We start from the raw sequence: 16,809 nt of genomic DNA, 5'->3' as shown, positions 1-16,809 counted from the left end.
AAAGGAGAAGAAAAATTGCCTTTGTTAACGTTTCAAAATAATCCTCAGTATATTTATTAAAACATTTCTATACTTACTCATTAAAACACGACTGTGAACTTTCTACAGATAAGAAAACATCTTGAACTCTATGTATTAATCCCGAAGTCACGCAGTTAAGCCTACAGAAACTTAACTTCCAAGATCTGTTTATAATGTCACAAACCATCGAACGTTCGAAGATTCTATCGTAATTAGTTGAGCCTCGAAGTTTTTGTTTTTAAAGAACGAAGTTACGTCAAACTTTGAAGGATAGTTATTCTGGCGAGGAGTTGAGAAACACCGTCCAGTAGATAGCATTGAGTACAAGAAACATGAATGGAAAACCACGCGAGAAACCTTATCAATCATAAGGGCTTGTTCTCTTACGTTGCCTGACGTGAAAACTAACCCTCCTTGTTCCATTGGGGGCTGGTTCTTCTTCCTAGAATTACAAACGGCAACCAATCAATGCCAACTCAAAGCACGTATAAATGATTCTATAAAATTATATCACAATATAACCGTGATGGTGTACTATAGTTCTTTACAACCACGTGTAAGGTAATTTTTATGTGTATTTTGTAAACTATATTAGCATTAACTATAAGGTTTATTAAAGGATTTCGTACATTATCGTATTACTTTAAGATTCGTTGTGTGGCTTTGACAAGATGACGTTAAAACTACGGATAATTTTATCACACAAACGATCAACCTTCGGTGTGAAACGACTGACAAGTCTCTTAACGAGTGATACATAATTATCTATTTTGCTAGATACTACAAGCATCTGAAATTAACACAACGGTCATTCATTGGAAAGACCTTGCAATATGTAAATAAAGAAAACATGGTACTCCAGTGATTAAATACTCGACAAATGAATAAAAGAACCTCAGGCTAAAATGCGACGTAAATCACATTACAATTACAATGAATAGCATTATTGTAATAACAATTGTTATAATGACAATAATAAATTGCATTATCGCATATTAAATAGCATCTAAATATATTTGTTGTTATACTTCGTAGAGAAAGACGGCTTAATTAGGACTGAATGTCCAGTGATGATTAGCAATCGTCATACTTTCATTTCATCTTTTGTCGTCACTTTCAATCAATTCGTCGCCTGCAGCAAAACAAAATCGTTTTCTTACTTTGAAGATATTGAATTTTCTTTAAATTTTTATTTTCCAATAAACACAAAGAAATGACTGCTTGAAAAGCAGGAAAAGTGAGTTGCACCTGCATAACAGAAACTGTCCATTTCTATAGAGCTTTACCTTTCTTCTCATAACAGAAACTGTCCATTTCTATAGAGCTTTACCTTCTTTCTCATAACAGAAACTGTCCATTTCTATAGAGCTTTACCTTTCTTCTCATAACAGAAACTGTCCATTTCTATAGAGCTTTACCTTTCTTCTCATAACAGAAACTGTCCATTTCTATAGAGCTTTACCTTTCTTCTCATAACAGAAACTGTCCATTTCTATAGAGCTTTACCTTTCTTCTCATAACAGAAACTGTCCATTTCTATAGAGCTTTACCTTTCTTCTCATAACAGAAACTGTCCATTTCTATAGAGCTTTACCTTTCTTTCTCATAACAGAAACTGTCCATTTCTATAGAGCTTTACCTTTCTTCTCATAACAGAAACTGTCCATTTCTATAGAGCTTTACCTTTCTTCTCATAACAGAAACTGTCCATTTCTATAGAGCTTTACCTTTCTTTCTCTTAACAGAAACTGTCCATTTCTATAGAGCTTTACCTTTCTTCTCATAACAGAAACTGTCCATTTCTATAGAGCTTTACCTTTCTTTCTCATAACAGAAACTGTCCATTTCTATAGAGCTTTACCTTTCTTCTCATAACAGAAACTGTCCATTTCTATAGAGCTTTACCTTTCTTCCTCATAACAGAAACTGTCCATTTCTATAGAGCTTTACCTTTCTTCTCATAACAGAAACTGTCCATTTCTATAGAGCTTTACCTTTCTTTTCTCATAACAGAAACTGTCCATTTCTATAGAGCTTTACCTTTCTTCCTCATAACAGAAACTGTCCATTTCTATAGAGCTTTACCTTTCTTCTCATAACAGAAACTGTCCATTTCTATAGAGCTTTACCTTTCTTCTCATAACAGAAACTGTCCATTTCTATAGAGCTTTACCTTTCTTTTCTCATAACAGAAACTGTCCATTTCTATAGAGCTTTACCTTTCTTCTCATAACAGAAACTGTCCATTTCTATAGAGCTTTACCTTTCTTCTCATAACAGAAACTGTCCATTTCTATAGAGCTTTACCTTTCTTCTCATAACAGAAACTGTCCATTTCTATAGAGCTTTACCTTTTCTTCTCTTAACAGAAACTGTCCATTTCTATAGAGCTTTACCTTTCTTCTCATAACAGAAACTGTCCATTTCTATAGAGCTTTACCTTTCTTTCTCATAACAGAAACTGTCCATTTCTATAGAGCTTTACCTTTCTTCTCATAACAGAAACTGTCCATTTCTATAGAGCTTTACCTTTTAGAGCTGTCCATTTCTATTCTTTCTTCTCATAACAGAAACTGTCCATTTCTATAGAGCTTTACCTTTCTTTCTCATAACAGAAACTGTCCATTTCTATAGAGCTTTACCTTTCTTCTCTTAACAGAAACTGTCCATTTCTATAGAGCTTTACCTTTCTTCTCATAACAGAAACTGTCCATTTCTATAGAGCTTTACCTTTCTTCTCATAACAGAAACTGTCCATTTCTATAGAGCTTTACCTTTCTTTCTCATAACAGAAACTGTCCATTTCTATAGAGCTTTACCTTTCTTTTCTCATAACAGAAACTGTCCATTTCTATAGAGCTTTACCTTTCTTCTCATAACAGAAACTGTCCATTTCTATAGAGCTTTACCTTTCTTCTCATAACAGAAACTGTCCATTTCTATAGAGCTTTACCTTTCTTCTCATAACAGAAACTGTCCATTTCTATAGAGCTTTACCTTTCTTCTCATAACAGAAACTGTCCATTTCTATAGAGCTTTACCTTTCTTCTCATAACAGAAACTGTCCATTTCTATAGAGCTTTACCTTTCTTCTCATAACAGAAACTGTCCATTTCTATAGAGCTTTACCTTTCTTCTCATAACAGAAACTGTCCATTTCTATAGAGCTTTACCTTTCTTCTCATAACAGAAACTGTCCATTTCTATAGAGCTTTACCTTTCTTCTCTTAACAGAAACTGTCCATTTCTATAGAGCTTTACCTTTCTTCTCATAACAGAAACTGTCCATTTCTATAGAGCTTTACCTTTCTTCTCATAACAGAAACTGTCCATTTCTATAGAGCTTTACCTTTCTTCTCATAACAGAAACTGTCCATTTCTATAGAGCTTTACCTTTCTTCTCATAACAGAAACTGTCCATTTCTATAGAGCTTTACCTTTCTTCTCATAACAGAAACTGTCCATTTCTATAGAGCTTTACCTTTCTTCTCATAACAGAAACTGTCCATTTCTATAGAGCTTTACCTTTCTTCTCATAACAGAAACTGTCCATTTCTATAGAGCTTTACCTTTCTTCTCATAACAGAAACTGTCCATTTCTATAGAGCTTTACCTTTCTTCTCATAACAGAAACTGTCCATTTCTATAGAGCTTTACCTTTCTTCTCATAACAGAAACTGTCCATTTCTATAGAGCTTTACCTTTCTTCTCATAACAGAAACTGTCCATTTCTATAGAGCTTTACCTTTCTTCTCATAACAGAAACTGTCCATTTCTATAGAGCTTTACCTTTCTTCTCTTAAGAACGTGTCACATAATCTGATACTCCAGGGCCAGGCATGACCTGGTGGTTAAGGCGCTCGACTCGTAATCCCAGGGTCTCGGGTTCGAATTCCTGTTACACCAAACAAGCTCGCCCTTTCAGCCGTGGGAGCGTTATAATGTGACGGTCAATCCAACTATTCGTTGGTAAAGACTAACTGTCTTCTATCTAGTCTTACACTGCAAAATTAGAGACGGCTAGCGAAGATAGCTCTCGAGTAGCTTTGCGTGAAATTAAAAGAACAAACAAACTGATACTCTAGTGGTTAACTGTATATTCTATTTTTTTTAGTAGCAGTACAAGACACACTTACCGGAACCTTGCTTATTGACATGACGTTAGCTAACCCTCTTTTCATTGCTAAATCTTCTGTGTCTCCCAGTAGGATGTTAACTAAGGCGTATTCCATTAAAGAACCAAATACGAACACAGTGCATGAAATCATGAATATGTCAATAGCCTTAATGTAAGACACAGGCGGAAGTGACTTCTGCGACTGCGCGTGTTGTGTAGACAGGGTCAATAGGCTCGTGACGCAGAGAGTGACACGTGCAGGAACTGCTTCCGGTCTGATCCAGAATGATATCCAGGACATAATGACGATCAAACAAGTTGGAATGTAGGTATGAAACATGTAGTACCCCACGCGACGTTTCAGAGTAAAGCTAATTTTGATACACGTGAAGTTCCCTGCAATTATCGGAAAATATTTTAAAAAATAGCTATTTAAATTTAAACGTATCAAAGAAAATAATACAGTAGATTATAAGATATATTAATTGAAACGTTTGAAAATATGAAAGCCATAAAATAAAATAACTTACTTTATGTTAACTACTTACGATTTTTCCTGTAAAATATGTAATAGTATTTCAGACTGTATTTCTTCGAGCAATAAAAATATGAGACCAGAAGTATAAAGAAACAAGTGATTGGAAAATACACAACAAAAAATCAGTTGAGACAAGCTATACGCGTTTCGGCAACTTTCAACAGACACAAAATGTATTATTACTTATACTGAAGTGTATCTGATGTATACAACAGATGCTGTACATGTTGTTACTTATATTGAAGTGTGTCTGATGTATACAACAGATGCTGTACATGTTGTTACTTATATTGAAGTGTGTCTGATGTATACAACAGATGCTGTACATGTTGTTACTTATATTGAAGTGTATCTGATGTATACAACAGATGCTGTACATGTTGTTACTTATATTGAAGTGTGTCTGATGTATACAACAGATGCTGTACATGTTGTTACTTATATTGAAGTGTGTCTGATGTATACAACAGATGCTGTACATGTTGTTACTTATACTGAAGTGTATCTGATGTATACAACAGATGCTGTACATGTTGTTACTTATATTGAAGTGTATCTGATGTATACAACAGATGCTGTACATGTTGTTACTTACACTGAAGTGTATCTGATGTATACAACAGATGCTGTACATGTTGTTACTTACACTGAAGTGTATCTGATGTATACAACAGATGCTGTACATGTTGTTACTTATATTGAAGTGTATCTGATGTATACAACAGATGCTGTACATGTTGTTACTTATATTGAAGTGTGTCTGATGTATACAACAGATGCTGTACATGTTGTTACTTACACTGAAGTGTATCTGATGTATACAACAGATGCTGTACATGTTGTTACTTATATTGAAGTGTATCTGATGTACACTGATGTGCTACATGTCGTATTCGACAACCTTCAACAGACGCTGTACATTTTGTTAATAATTAATAAGACGATATCCCTGATGTGTTTTCTCAGTTGTGATGTGTTATGGTTAGTGGCTACTTCTGAGAATGTTGAAACAATAATTGCAACCTAATTTACAGGTTGGTAAAACCTGTAATCACTCCAACCCCAACACTCCAAATAAACAAAATTTCATAAAGGTGATGTTTGATTAATGTTTTGAGCCATTAATGACTCAAGTAGAAAATCACACAAATAAAAACAAATATTTTCGGGGCGAGAGTGTAAACGGGTACGGGATTGTAGGGGGCGTTGTAGTTAGACGGTAGGTTATTTATTAATATAGATATAAAGGTGTTCCTTTATGTTGATTAATTTTGGTTTGAGTTATTGTATAAGTAGGACTTCTTTCATTTTGCATTTGTTTATATTTGTTTCCCTACTTAGTATCTGAGTGTTTTCTATAGTTATGAGGTGTTTATTTGATTTGCAGTGTTGAAAAACGTGTGAAGGTGTTTCTTTGTGTTATTCAAATCTGGTTTCCATTTTTCTGTTTGTTTCTCCAATATAGAAGTCGTGGCAGTTGTTGCCTTGCATTTTATAAATAATGGTGTTGTGTTTGTCAGTGTAGTTCTTTACATAGTATGGACTTTTGATTTGTACCTGTTTTTTTAATGACTTTGGTGTTTACTGGAATGCTGTGTTTTGTTATAAGGTTTTTCCAAATGTTGGTTATTGTTTCACTGATATCGGTAACATATGGTATGCAGCAGTGTAAGGTCTCCTGTGAAGACTGATGTGCCCACTACGGGTATTGAAACCTGAAGTTTAGCGCGATAAGCCTTCTTATTAAACTCCAGGCCACTTCACAGAAGTCCCAACTACTGAAGCCTGCAAGATAGCTTTAGAACAACAAACTACAAAACCTTATACCGTATATTACCGACATCAGTGAAACAATTACCAACATTTGGGGAAACAAAAATTATAACAAAATACAACATTCCAGTAAACAACAAATTTATTGAAAAACCAGGTACAAAATTAAAGTCCATATCAAGTTCGTCAATATCTTATTAAAAATATAACTTGGTGATTATACAATATTCAGTTTGAAATGTTAATTTAAATTTACGTACTGTCAAATCAGTAGACTTAATAACGAATATAATATAAAGATATTTACTAGTATATTTTATGTTTAGAAAAGCACGATTTATTTAAAAGTGAATTCTTAAGAGTTTCATTAACTGTATATTGACATAAGATACACAAACTCTTATTTGATTTATTTACCTCACAATAAAAATCCGAAACTCACTAGTATAAAATATGTGTACACATTAGCGAGAAAAGCATGCAAATAGCAATTAATCACTATTAACTAATTAATTATCTAAGACACGTTTCGGTAAACACAGTAGATTTACAAAGGGGATCAAAATACATCTTTTCATTTAAATTCGCAAATGTTCAAAAGTGGTTCTAATAAACTTGGTCAATCACCTATGGATTTTCTCAGGGATTTACTAAGCCTAGTTTGACATATACGTTAAGCCGGACATGATGTTAGAAGTCGTTGTACTGAATATATATTCTAAAGAAATCGATACTATTTTACTTCTAGCGTTACTGTTATAAAAACTAACACGGGTAAAAAGAAGCGAAAGTTTCTAACACCCGGGGTCGTCTTTCACTCTCCCAAACGTTTCACTTTTTTTATCTGAAGCTTGAAAAGTTTTGAATCTACATTCTTGCCCACAAACTTGATTTGGAAGCTCTGATTATGAAAGTTTTCTTTTCCAGGAATAAAATAAGTTAATAAGTTAACTTTAGTATTTCATTTAATACCCTAGGTATTAACGAGATTCAAGCCATAAATTACGTTGTTTCAGAGTAAGTTAAGTCACCTGGAAAGCTATTGTAAAGCAACTACTGATTTTGTTTTCCAAAGGGAAAACTTTGAAATCTCTAGGTTTGATTTTCTCAAACTCGCTATACACGCTTTGAGAGTCACCTGGTGGGAAAGGGTGCTGTGTTCGAAGACTGAAACTTAATCGTCATGGAAGATTAAATGTATATTTCTCAGCAACGTTTCTAATTAAAACACAGAGTGATATAACGGTGCTACCACGTTACAATACACATCGAAGTTACTTAAATTACTTTCAATGTGAAGTACAGGTGGTGCTGAGTCTTCCTGTTTTTTACTTTTGTATTCAAAGTCCCTAATCGGATGAGAATTCGAGAAAGTAAGAATCTCGTGTTATATATGTTTTATTCATTCTGATAAATGGCTTGGTCTTGGAACTGTTTGTTTGTTTGTTTGTTTCTGAATTTCGCGCAAAGCTACTCGAGAGCTATCTGCGCCAGCCGTCCCTAATTTAAAAGTGTAAAACTAGAGGGAAGGCAGCTAGTCATCACCACCCACCGCCAACTCTTGGGCTACTCTTTTACCAACGAATAGTGGGATTGACCGCCACACTATAATGCCCCCACGGCTAAAAGTTCTAGCATGTTTGATGTGATGGGGATTCGAACTCGCAACCCTCGGATTATGAGTCGAGTTCCTTAACCACCTGGCCATGCCGGGGCTTTTTGAACTGAAGACAATATTCAACTTTCTACATGTAGGCTTAAAAACTTACGTATAGATCACAATATATATAATAATACATCTTGTTTAATAGCTTCTATCCCAATACATTTGTCATATCTACATGTCTTTTAAAATGAAATCCAATGTTACTCTTCGTAATAGATACTCATTTGAGTAACAGTTTTTAAGATATCCTACATGATATGTTTACCGCATCAACGTACGAATAAGCACATTTTAGTACGCCAACAGTATGGCCAACTTGTTTATTGGTCACTCGGCTTAGAAGTATCCGAATTCTTTTGTTCACCCTCAGTCAAATGATTTATTTTGAAACGTATTTATGCGATTGAAAAACAGGATTTTTCAACGTAGCACATCAGCATTCATTATTCACAACCACTAGTCTTTAAATTTTCATCAGTGAAAACACGTTCCTTGTGTGTTGTTTAAAAACTGCGATCGTAAATTACATCAGCTAATCTCATAATGTGTTCACGACTTCACTAAGTGACGTCTTCCCTACTAACTAATTGACGAACTAGAATTCTCTGTCTATATAAAAGTAATGAACAGAAGTAACAGATTTTTCTATGTACACTGAAATGGTACATTGAGTTTGAGTAGATGGATGTCAGTAATTACACTGATCAATTGCTTCGTAATTGTCAAATACTTCATTTTTCAAGAACTTCGATTTTCGTGGAATGATATTTTAACGAATCTGGAAAGTTAAAACTGACAAAACAATCTGATAAGATAGATATGTATATTGGAAGATTCTAAGGACATGGTTTCATAAAAGAATGAAAAACACAGAAATATGTACAACAGTCTGAGAGAAAACTGATTATAATTTTATCGAGTATTTATTTTTGTCTACTTGCTAAACTATAGCATTTGAGACTTTAGCATCTGTTAATGTACTTCTAAGTAGATAAAAATATATCATTGTCCTAGAATAGGTTCGTGTTAAAATTCTGGCATTATTTACGCTAAAACGTGAAATTATTTGTAGCTATCCAACAAAATCTTCAAAAGGTAAATCTCATTTTTGTAAAAGTAAGGTTTTAAAAAGCTTGCATGTGTATCACTGTTGGGTATAGAAAGAGTTTCAGATTGTATTCATGGTTCTGTATCACTGTTGGGTGTAGAAAGAGATTCAGATTGTATTCATGGTTCTGTATCACTGTTGGGTGAAGAAAGAGTTTCAGATTGTATTCATGGTTCTGTATCACTGTTGGGTGTAGAAAGAGATTCAGATTGTATTCATGGTTCTGTATCACTGTTGGGTGTAGAAAGAGTTTCAGATTGTATTCATGGTTCTGTATCACTGTTGGGTGTAGAAAGAGTTTCAGATTGTATTCATGGTTCTGTATCACTGTTGGGTGTAGAAAGAGTTTCAGATTGTATTCATGGTTCTGTATCACTGTTGGGTGTAGAAAGAGTTTCAGATTGTATTCATGGTTCTGTATCACTGTTGGGTGTAGAAAGAGTTTCAGATTGTATTCATGGTTCTGTATCACTGTTGGGTGTAGAAAGAGTTTCAGATTGTATTCATGGTTCTGTATCACTGTTGGGTGTAGAAAGAGTGTCAGATTGTATTCATGGTTCTGTATCACTGTTGGGTGTAGAAAGAGTTTCAGATTGTATTCATGGTTCTGTATCACTGTTGGGTGTAGAAATAGTGTCAGATTGTATTCATGGTTCTGTATCACTGTTGGGTGTAGAAAGAGTTTCAGATTGTATTCATGGTTCTGTATCACTGTTGGGTGTAGAAAGAGTTTCAGATTGTATTCATGGTTCTGTATCACTGTTGGGTGTAGAAAGAGTTTCAGATTGTATTCATGGTTCTGAATTTACTGTAGATTTTTCGTCAGTGTTCGCCGCCATTTTGTTTTTAATGACCACAGTGTTCGGTGAAGAAGGACTCGTAGTGGAGTCCGAAACTTTGTCACTAATTAAAAATACAAAGCAAGAGCTGTCTGAAATAAAACTTTATCAAATGTCGACTAAACTGTTCAGAGCTACCTTCAAAGGAGAACTTATCACACCAACTGAATTATCTTTATGGATCAAAACTCATGTGAGATTTTAACGAACCAAAATAAGAATCATATGGTAAAAAACTACTGTTAACCTTTATATGACGTGAGTTATTTTTCTTAATTCACCAGTATGTGTTTGTAAGAAAGAACGTTTGTGAAATGAGCTTATCAATAAATCAACAAGAAGTGCATAAGTCCAACGACAAGTGTCTTTCATTATTTAATTTATAACTGCGATAATGGAAAGAAATATTCTTCAAGATCGAGGTTCTTAGTTCGTATATATAAGTGACTTTTTCTATTGAGACTTGAACCGAAACTAAATACTAAACCTAAACCAAGATCTGAACAAATTTTAACTTATTCTATTTTAAAAGAATATATGTTAAAAAGCAATAGTAAATTTCCTGTAAAACATATTTTAAACACGATCTCCTAGCTTAGTTTCTACCAAGTTATGCTCAGGTAGTACATTACCTGTTGAATATATCTGAGTACAGTCTCCTAGCTTAGTTTCCACCAGGTTATGTTGAGGTAGTTCAATAAATTCATCTACCACCAGTGGTAGATATTTCTCCCAATCAAACACAAGATCATCGGTAGTGTAAGACACTACATCAAAACAGAAGATTGAAATGGATTAATTAATAATGCACAAATAATTTCGATCTCGTACATCATGGTGTGAATTACAATTTTACCCTAAATTATACTTTATCTGTTTGATAAAAGCAAGACAAAAACACAATACCAGAAAACTGTATCCAGATTTTGATGATAATTCTTTGATTAATTAATTACAGTCTATCGATCAAGATATGAATTACGTTTTGTTTTCTTTCTAGCATCTACAGCTAACTTTATTGAATCAAACCTAGTCTACTACTTAGCTTGCCGAACGGATGATCGAAGGTCCATGGTTCACATCCCGTTCTCACAAAATCAAATCTCTTATACTTTGACGCCGTGTAAGCTTTGTAAGAGCGAATACCATATTCTAACATTCAATCGCAGTAGCCTGAGAAATAAGAGTGAGTACGTTTGACTAGCCCTCGAGCAGCTCTGCGCGAAATTCAAGAAACAAACAAGTACTACAAAAAAACATTATTTTGTTTTCCAACTGCTGGACTAAACTTGACAACCCGAATAGTACGATTTGACTGTCACTCTTATAAAGCAGCCGTGTCCCTAAAGTACAGGGTATGGTTCATTTAATCATGGAACCTAAGTCTGACACACCTTACCATTATCTGCTCTCAGTATTTAAAAAAAAAAAAAAATGATTCTTAAATGACGGCACAAATAGCCTAGCTGCTTTGCGCCATAAAACATCAAATCAACCAACTTAAGTGCCAGAAATGAAGGTATTTTGAAACAAATATGCCCGAACTATTACGATTGGGTAGAATCAGAGATGACAAGATGGGATATAATACGTATTTTACAAATATATTTACAAAAATAAGGTATCATGTGTGCTTCCCGTTTCTAGTCCTTTTTCGAACTGTCTTTATTTCTTTATGTTTTAATTTTCATTGTCTTACAAATATTGTGTCGCCTTCTTTAGAAATCTTTGTAGGAACAATTGGCATTATAAAAGTTAACATAAGCAAACAGATTATAAAAACACCCTTCCATACGTAAGGTACGTATGTTTACTCAATTTCTTTGCATTGTTAAGAAAAATACAAAATATTTTCACTTACGTCATTTGCGAAGTGATGGTAAAAATCCATTATGGAAGTTATGCAACACAAGAACGTATAAGTTAAAAATAAATATGGATCTCAAACGATCATTCGATTCGCCGTTTGTCACCGAGTTAAACTGGTTTAGGGAAATTCAGCCCCTCCTCGGTAACAGGAATTCAAAAAAGAAGACTAGGCTTCTGATATTAGTGGAGTGTAAAATATAACTGGAAACAACAACACGTATACAATAAATAAAGTAGTTTGAATAGTAATTAATATGTAATTAGAAAATAGTTAATAAAAGAACAAAAAGAACTTACGACTTTCAATTTTCAATAAGCACGTTTGAGTGTCATGTGGATAAGTTTCAAATTTCATTGCACAGGATAAGAGCAGAGTTAGCCTATAAAAGTAATAGGGTTTATGAACTGTAGAAACACTAATGAACAAAGTTAACCTAAAGAACTAATTACAATCAGTAGAAACAAACAAGAAACAAAACAAACTAAAGAAGTAATAACAATTAGTAGAAACAGACAAGAAACCAAACAAACTAAAGAAGTAATAACAATTAGTAGAAACAAACAAGAAACCAAACAAACTACAGAAGTAATAACAATCAGTAGAAACAAACAAGAAACCAAACAAACTAAAGAAGTAATAACAATTAGTAGAAACAGACAAGAAACCAAACAAACTAAAGAAGTAATAACAATTAGTAGAAACAGACAAGAAACCAAACAAACTAAAGAAGTAATAACAATTAGTAGAAACAGACAAGAAACCAAACAAACTACGGAAGTAATAACAATCAGTAGAAACAAAACAAACTAATTTTACACAAAGTTACGCAAGGGTTATCTGCGCTAGCCGTCCCTAATTTTGCAATGTAGGGCTAGAGAGAAGACAGCTAGTCATCACCACCCACCGCCAACTCTTGGGCTACACTTTTACCAACGAATAATGGGATTGACTGTCATATTATAATGCCCCCTCGGTTGAAAGGGCGAACATGTTTGGCGTGACTGGGATTTGAACCCGCGACCCTCAGGTTACGAGTACAGTGCCTTAACCACCAGGCCATGCCGAGCCGGAAGTTGGTAGTCCTACTGCCATTCCACTGAGAGGCGGAACGTATCGGTTTGATGCACCTGTTGTACTTCTTGTTATAACGTATTGAGGAAACTAAATACTAAATGATATAGTTAGTAACTTCAAAATAACTTTCTACTAATTATTTAATCTCTGAGAACAAAATATGTTATATTTATTTGTCTTACGTGTATGAATTCACGGCTTCGAAATTTCGAAAATCCTTATGTTTTAGTTTTTTAAACAATCTAAAACTTTTGCCTGTGCTCTTTAACTATTAATTTCTGTGCCTTCCCACATCAAAAAAATTCATATAAAACTGTAAACTTATCTATATTGTCCACCGGTGAGTAAGCGGTAAGTTTAAGAACTTACAACTCTAAAACCAGAGTTTCGGTTTTTACGTGTGTTCTCTGCTGTGTTTGGGCTAATATAAGAGCAATTTATTTTGTTTTGATTTGGAAAACATTGCATGCAGTTTCACATCGTTTACGATTATTGGCGGGCAGCTGAAATAGCTTTGTTACTCTGCTTACGTTGTATATATACATATGTTTGTGCGTGTGTGTGTTGAAGACTGCTGATAGAAAAGAAAGGAACTGCCCAACACATATATACAGTCATTAAACAGTCGGTCCGTTTTCTGTCCAACACATATATACAGTCATTAAACAGTCGGTCCGTTGTACAATATTAACTAAAGAATTTGGCAAAATGTCATAACAGTAGTCTCAAACTTATATTAATTTAGGTTACCATATGGTGAAGTAAAACGAAATGAGAAAAACTGTGTTTTTGTTTGAAATAGCTAGTTAGGAAGTACAGTTTATCTTGTACTACGTTTTAAACTTGTTTTGTGTTTATTTATATACATTTGTTTTTAGATTTATTATCTGTGTGGCTTTCTACTTGCTTCTTTCACAGTGTCCTTCGCTGGGACAGCAGTAAGTCTTCGGATGTAGAACGCTAAAATCAAAGGTTCATTTCCCCTTGTTGGATACAGCAGATAGCTCGATGTGGCTTTGCTATAGCAAAACACACACACACTATTAATAGCCATCATCTCGTCAGACACGATTAGAACTTTTAATACCATCTGCTAACAACTGTTTACACTCTGGTAAAAGACGTAACACCGTGTAAATATCCTTTCTCGAAAATGTCTGAGACACGTTTCTCCATCACCAAAAAACTATACAGGAATGGACAAACTTATCTTTGCGGTACAGGAATTATAAAAAAAAAAAAGAAAACTGTATAATCGCTTTTGGCAAACACTATATCGGTGCTAATGATATCATTGGTACGTCATGGGTTGCATAGCAACGATTTGTCATTATACGAGAGTATAAAAATCGTTTTAATTAATTGTCACCCTGTATAAATTACCATAACGCTATATATGGGGAACAAAACAGGCTGTTAAGTTAATGACCACTCATCGTATATTTGTACAACTTGGATCTGTTTAGAGACGTGGATTCCTACGAAATCATAACAAAAAAGTCACTGACTAGTATCCTTGTGTGTCGTTTCTTAACTCATTGAATGCCTTTAAGCCAATGTAACTGAATCGATAACATGGTAAAGAAATGATAAAATAAAACAAGACTGGGATGACGTAGATAAGATTTACGAACCTCCAAAAAGTTAGGCCCCGGCACGGCCAGGTGGTTAAGGCACTCGACTAGTAACCTGAGGATTCTAATTCCCGTCACACCAAACATTCTCGCTCTTTTAAGCCAATCCCACTATTCGTTAGTAAAAGAGTAACCCAAGAGTTGGCGGTGGGTGGTGATGACTAGTTGCCTTCCCTTTAGTCTTACACTGCTAAATTAGGAGCGGCTAGCACAGATAGCCCTCGTGTAGCTTTGCGCGAAATTTCAAACAAACAAAACCAAAACCAAAAATTAACTTCCACTTATCTTACTTGTAGACAACATAACAATGCGCTTCCATCAACATTAAATCTTGTCGTCTCAGGCGCATAAAAAAATGTTTTCTGGCTAAGTTTTATTTGAAATAGAACTAAATGTCCAAAGCTCAAAACGCTTTAAACTTCGGAAGACAAACTGAGGAAAACATTCCGAATTATTTACTCAAAATGTTTTTTTGAAACATAGTAGAAAAACTAAGAAACAGAATAATTGACAGAAAAAACATAAAGTAATTTCGCATTACACCGGTTCACGATATTGCATATTTCAATGTATTCAAATGCATTCATCTGAAAACAAAGAAACGCACGAGGGAAATTTATTAGACAATTGAAGTAAAGTAGTTCACATGAATAACACTTTGCGATCTGAAGCGATGTAATTGTTACAGTTACAAGTGTTGTCATACTTCGTCTGTTGACAGTTCATTTCGTATAACAATAAGTGCAAAAACGAGAAACGTCATGAACTAATAATCCACTTGGGGGGTCACTGGTATATTTACCTACTTTCAACTCTAAAATCCTGTGTTCGATTTCTCGTAGTAGGCAGATCACTGACAGTCTATTGTGTAGCTTTGCACTAAAGCGAATACATATACAAAGTGGTTCAAATACTCTATGTTGTAAGCATCAAACTTGTTTTACTTCGATTAAGCAATTGTCTAGCTACGTCTCATTTTGATGGCTTAAACAATCAGTGGTCACTATTTGACCAGGTGGTAATTCGTAGTAACCCATTAATAATATTCAGAACTGATCTGAAAATTCTTGTGGTTTAATATTTGACAAAAAAGTGTGTTTTCAGATTGAAATGTTCGTGATTGTTTGATTTAACTCTGTATACTGAAATACAAGTGCCGTTACTTTCTGTTATTTAGTTAGAAATACTCCGTTTTCTGTATTACGATGGAACAACAGGAAAACCGTTCTACTGTCCATTTGTTTTGGAGTAATACCACATTGGGAAACCTGCTGTATCCATAGCGGGAAATCGAACCCTGGAATTTAGCACTGTAAACCCGTAATTTACCCCAGTCTCACCTCGGAACCATAAATCCCACTGCGTGTTTTAGAGCAATACCACATTGGAATATCCGCTGTGTCCACAGCAGGAAATCGAACCCAGAATTTTAGCGTTGTGATTCCGTAAACTTACTGTTGTCTCACTAGGGGGGTAGGACTATATGTTCCTTATCAGATGGCTTCATGATTAGTTTTCAAACACATATTCATTTCGCAGTAACAAGTTCATGAGGTATTATTAAAACTAGCATGCTGATGTTGCTTTCAATACTAAAATTAAACAACTGAAACCATTTAAAAAAAATCTTACTTCACCATATAGAGAATGGTTTTATCGTAGTACAGCCAGATGTAGTGATTGGGGATGGTCATTTCTTGGAATGTCACCTTTTTAGCGTTCTTGAAGAACGAGTCTGGTCTCCACATTTGTTTTAACCAACTTACAGGCAGAAGACGGTAATATGTAGTCATGTTTTCTGGTAGTCTTAGTCGGTAGTCCTTCCAACTCTGGGACATAAAAATATCTGCTACGTATGTCTAAGTAAAGGGGAAAATTATTAATCTGATTAGAAAATAATTAGATATAATCTCAGTATATACATCTTAAATATTCATAGTTTTGCGTATAAACCACAATAAAAAATGTAGAGGGTGCTCTAAAATTATCTTTCCTATTTTTAAATTTAATTATATATTTTTTAAATTTAATTATAAAATAACTAAAGAAATACAACCAATGCAGTTTCTAATATCTTTGAGCCCAACTAAAACAGTTTTTATTGGCATGTCACTTGACTTCCACGTGCACAAAATTAGTGACTCTCAGTACGTGTAACCGATATTCGAT

The 16,809-nt window shown here is 34.3% G+C and overlaps 1 protein-coding gene across 1 annotated transcript in view; it reads right to left on the bottom strand.

Moving 5' to 3' along the window:
• Positions 1-382: 382 nt before the first annotated feature.
• LOC143257795 (glycine receptor subunit alpha-2-like) overlaps positions 383-16,809 on the bottom strand; it is a 38,494-nt gene continuing 22,067 nt past the window's right edge. Inside the window, exons 5-9 of the mRNA XM_076516827.1 lie at positions 16,273-16,499; positions 12,229-12,311; positions 10,695-10,829; positions 4,158-4,534; positions 383-463 (exon numbers count right to left, since the gene is read on the bottom strand). Of these exons, the coding sequence (XP_076372942.1) occupies positions 383-463; positions 4,158-4,534; positions 10,695-10,829; positions 12,229-12,311; positions 16,273-16,499 (903 nt within the window). The remainder of the gene's footprint in view (positions 464-4,157; positions 4,535-10,694; positions 10,830-12,228; positions 12,312-16,272; positions 16,500-16,809) is intronic.

The sequence above is a fragment of the Tachypleus tridentatus genome, chromosome 7 (assembly GCF_004210375.1).
Source record: "Tachypleus tridentatus isolate NWPU-2018 chromosome 7, ASM421037v1, whole genome shotgun sequence".
NCBI classification, from domain to species: Eukaryota; Metazoa; Arthropoda; class Merostomata; order Xiphosura; family Limulidae; genus Tachypleus; species Tachypleus tridentatus.
Note: the sequence above shows the minus strand (reverse complement) of the source record. Positions and strands in the feature narration are given on the sequence as shown.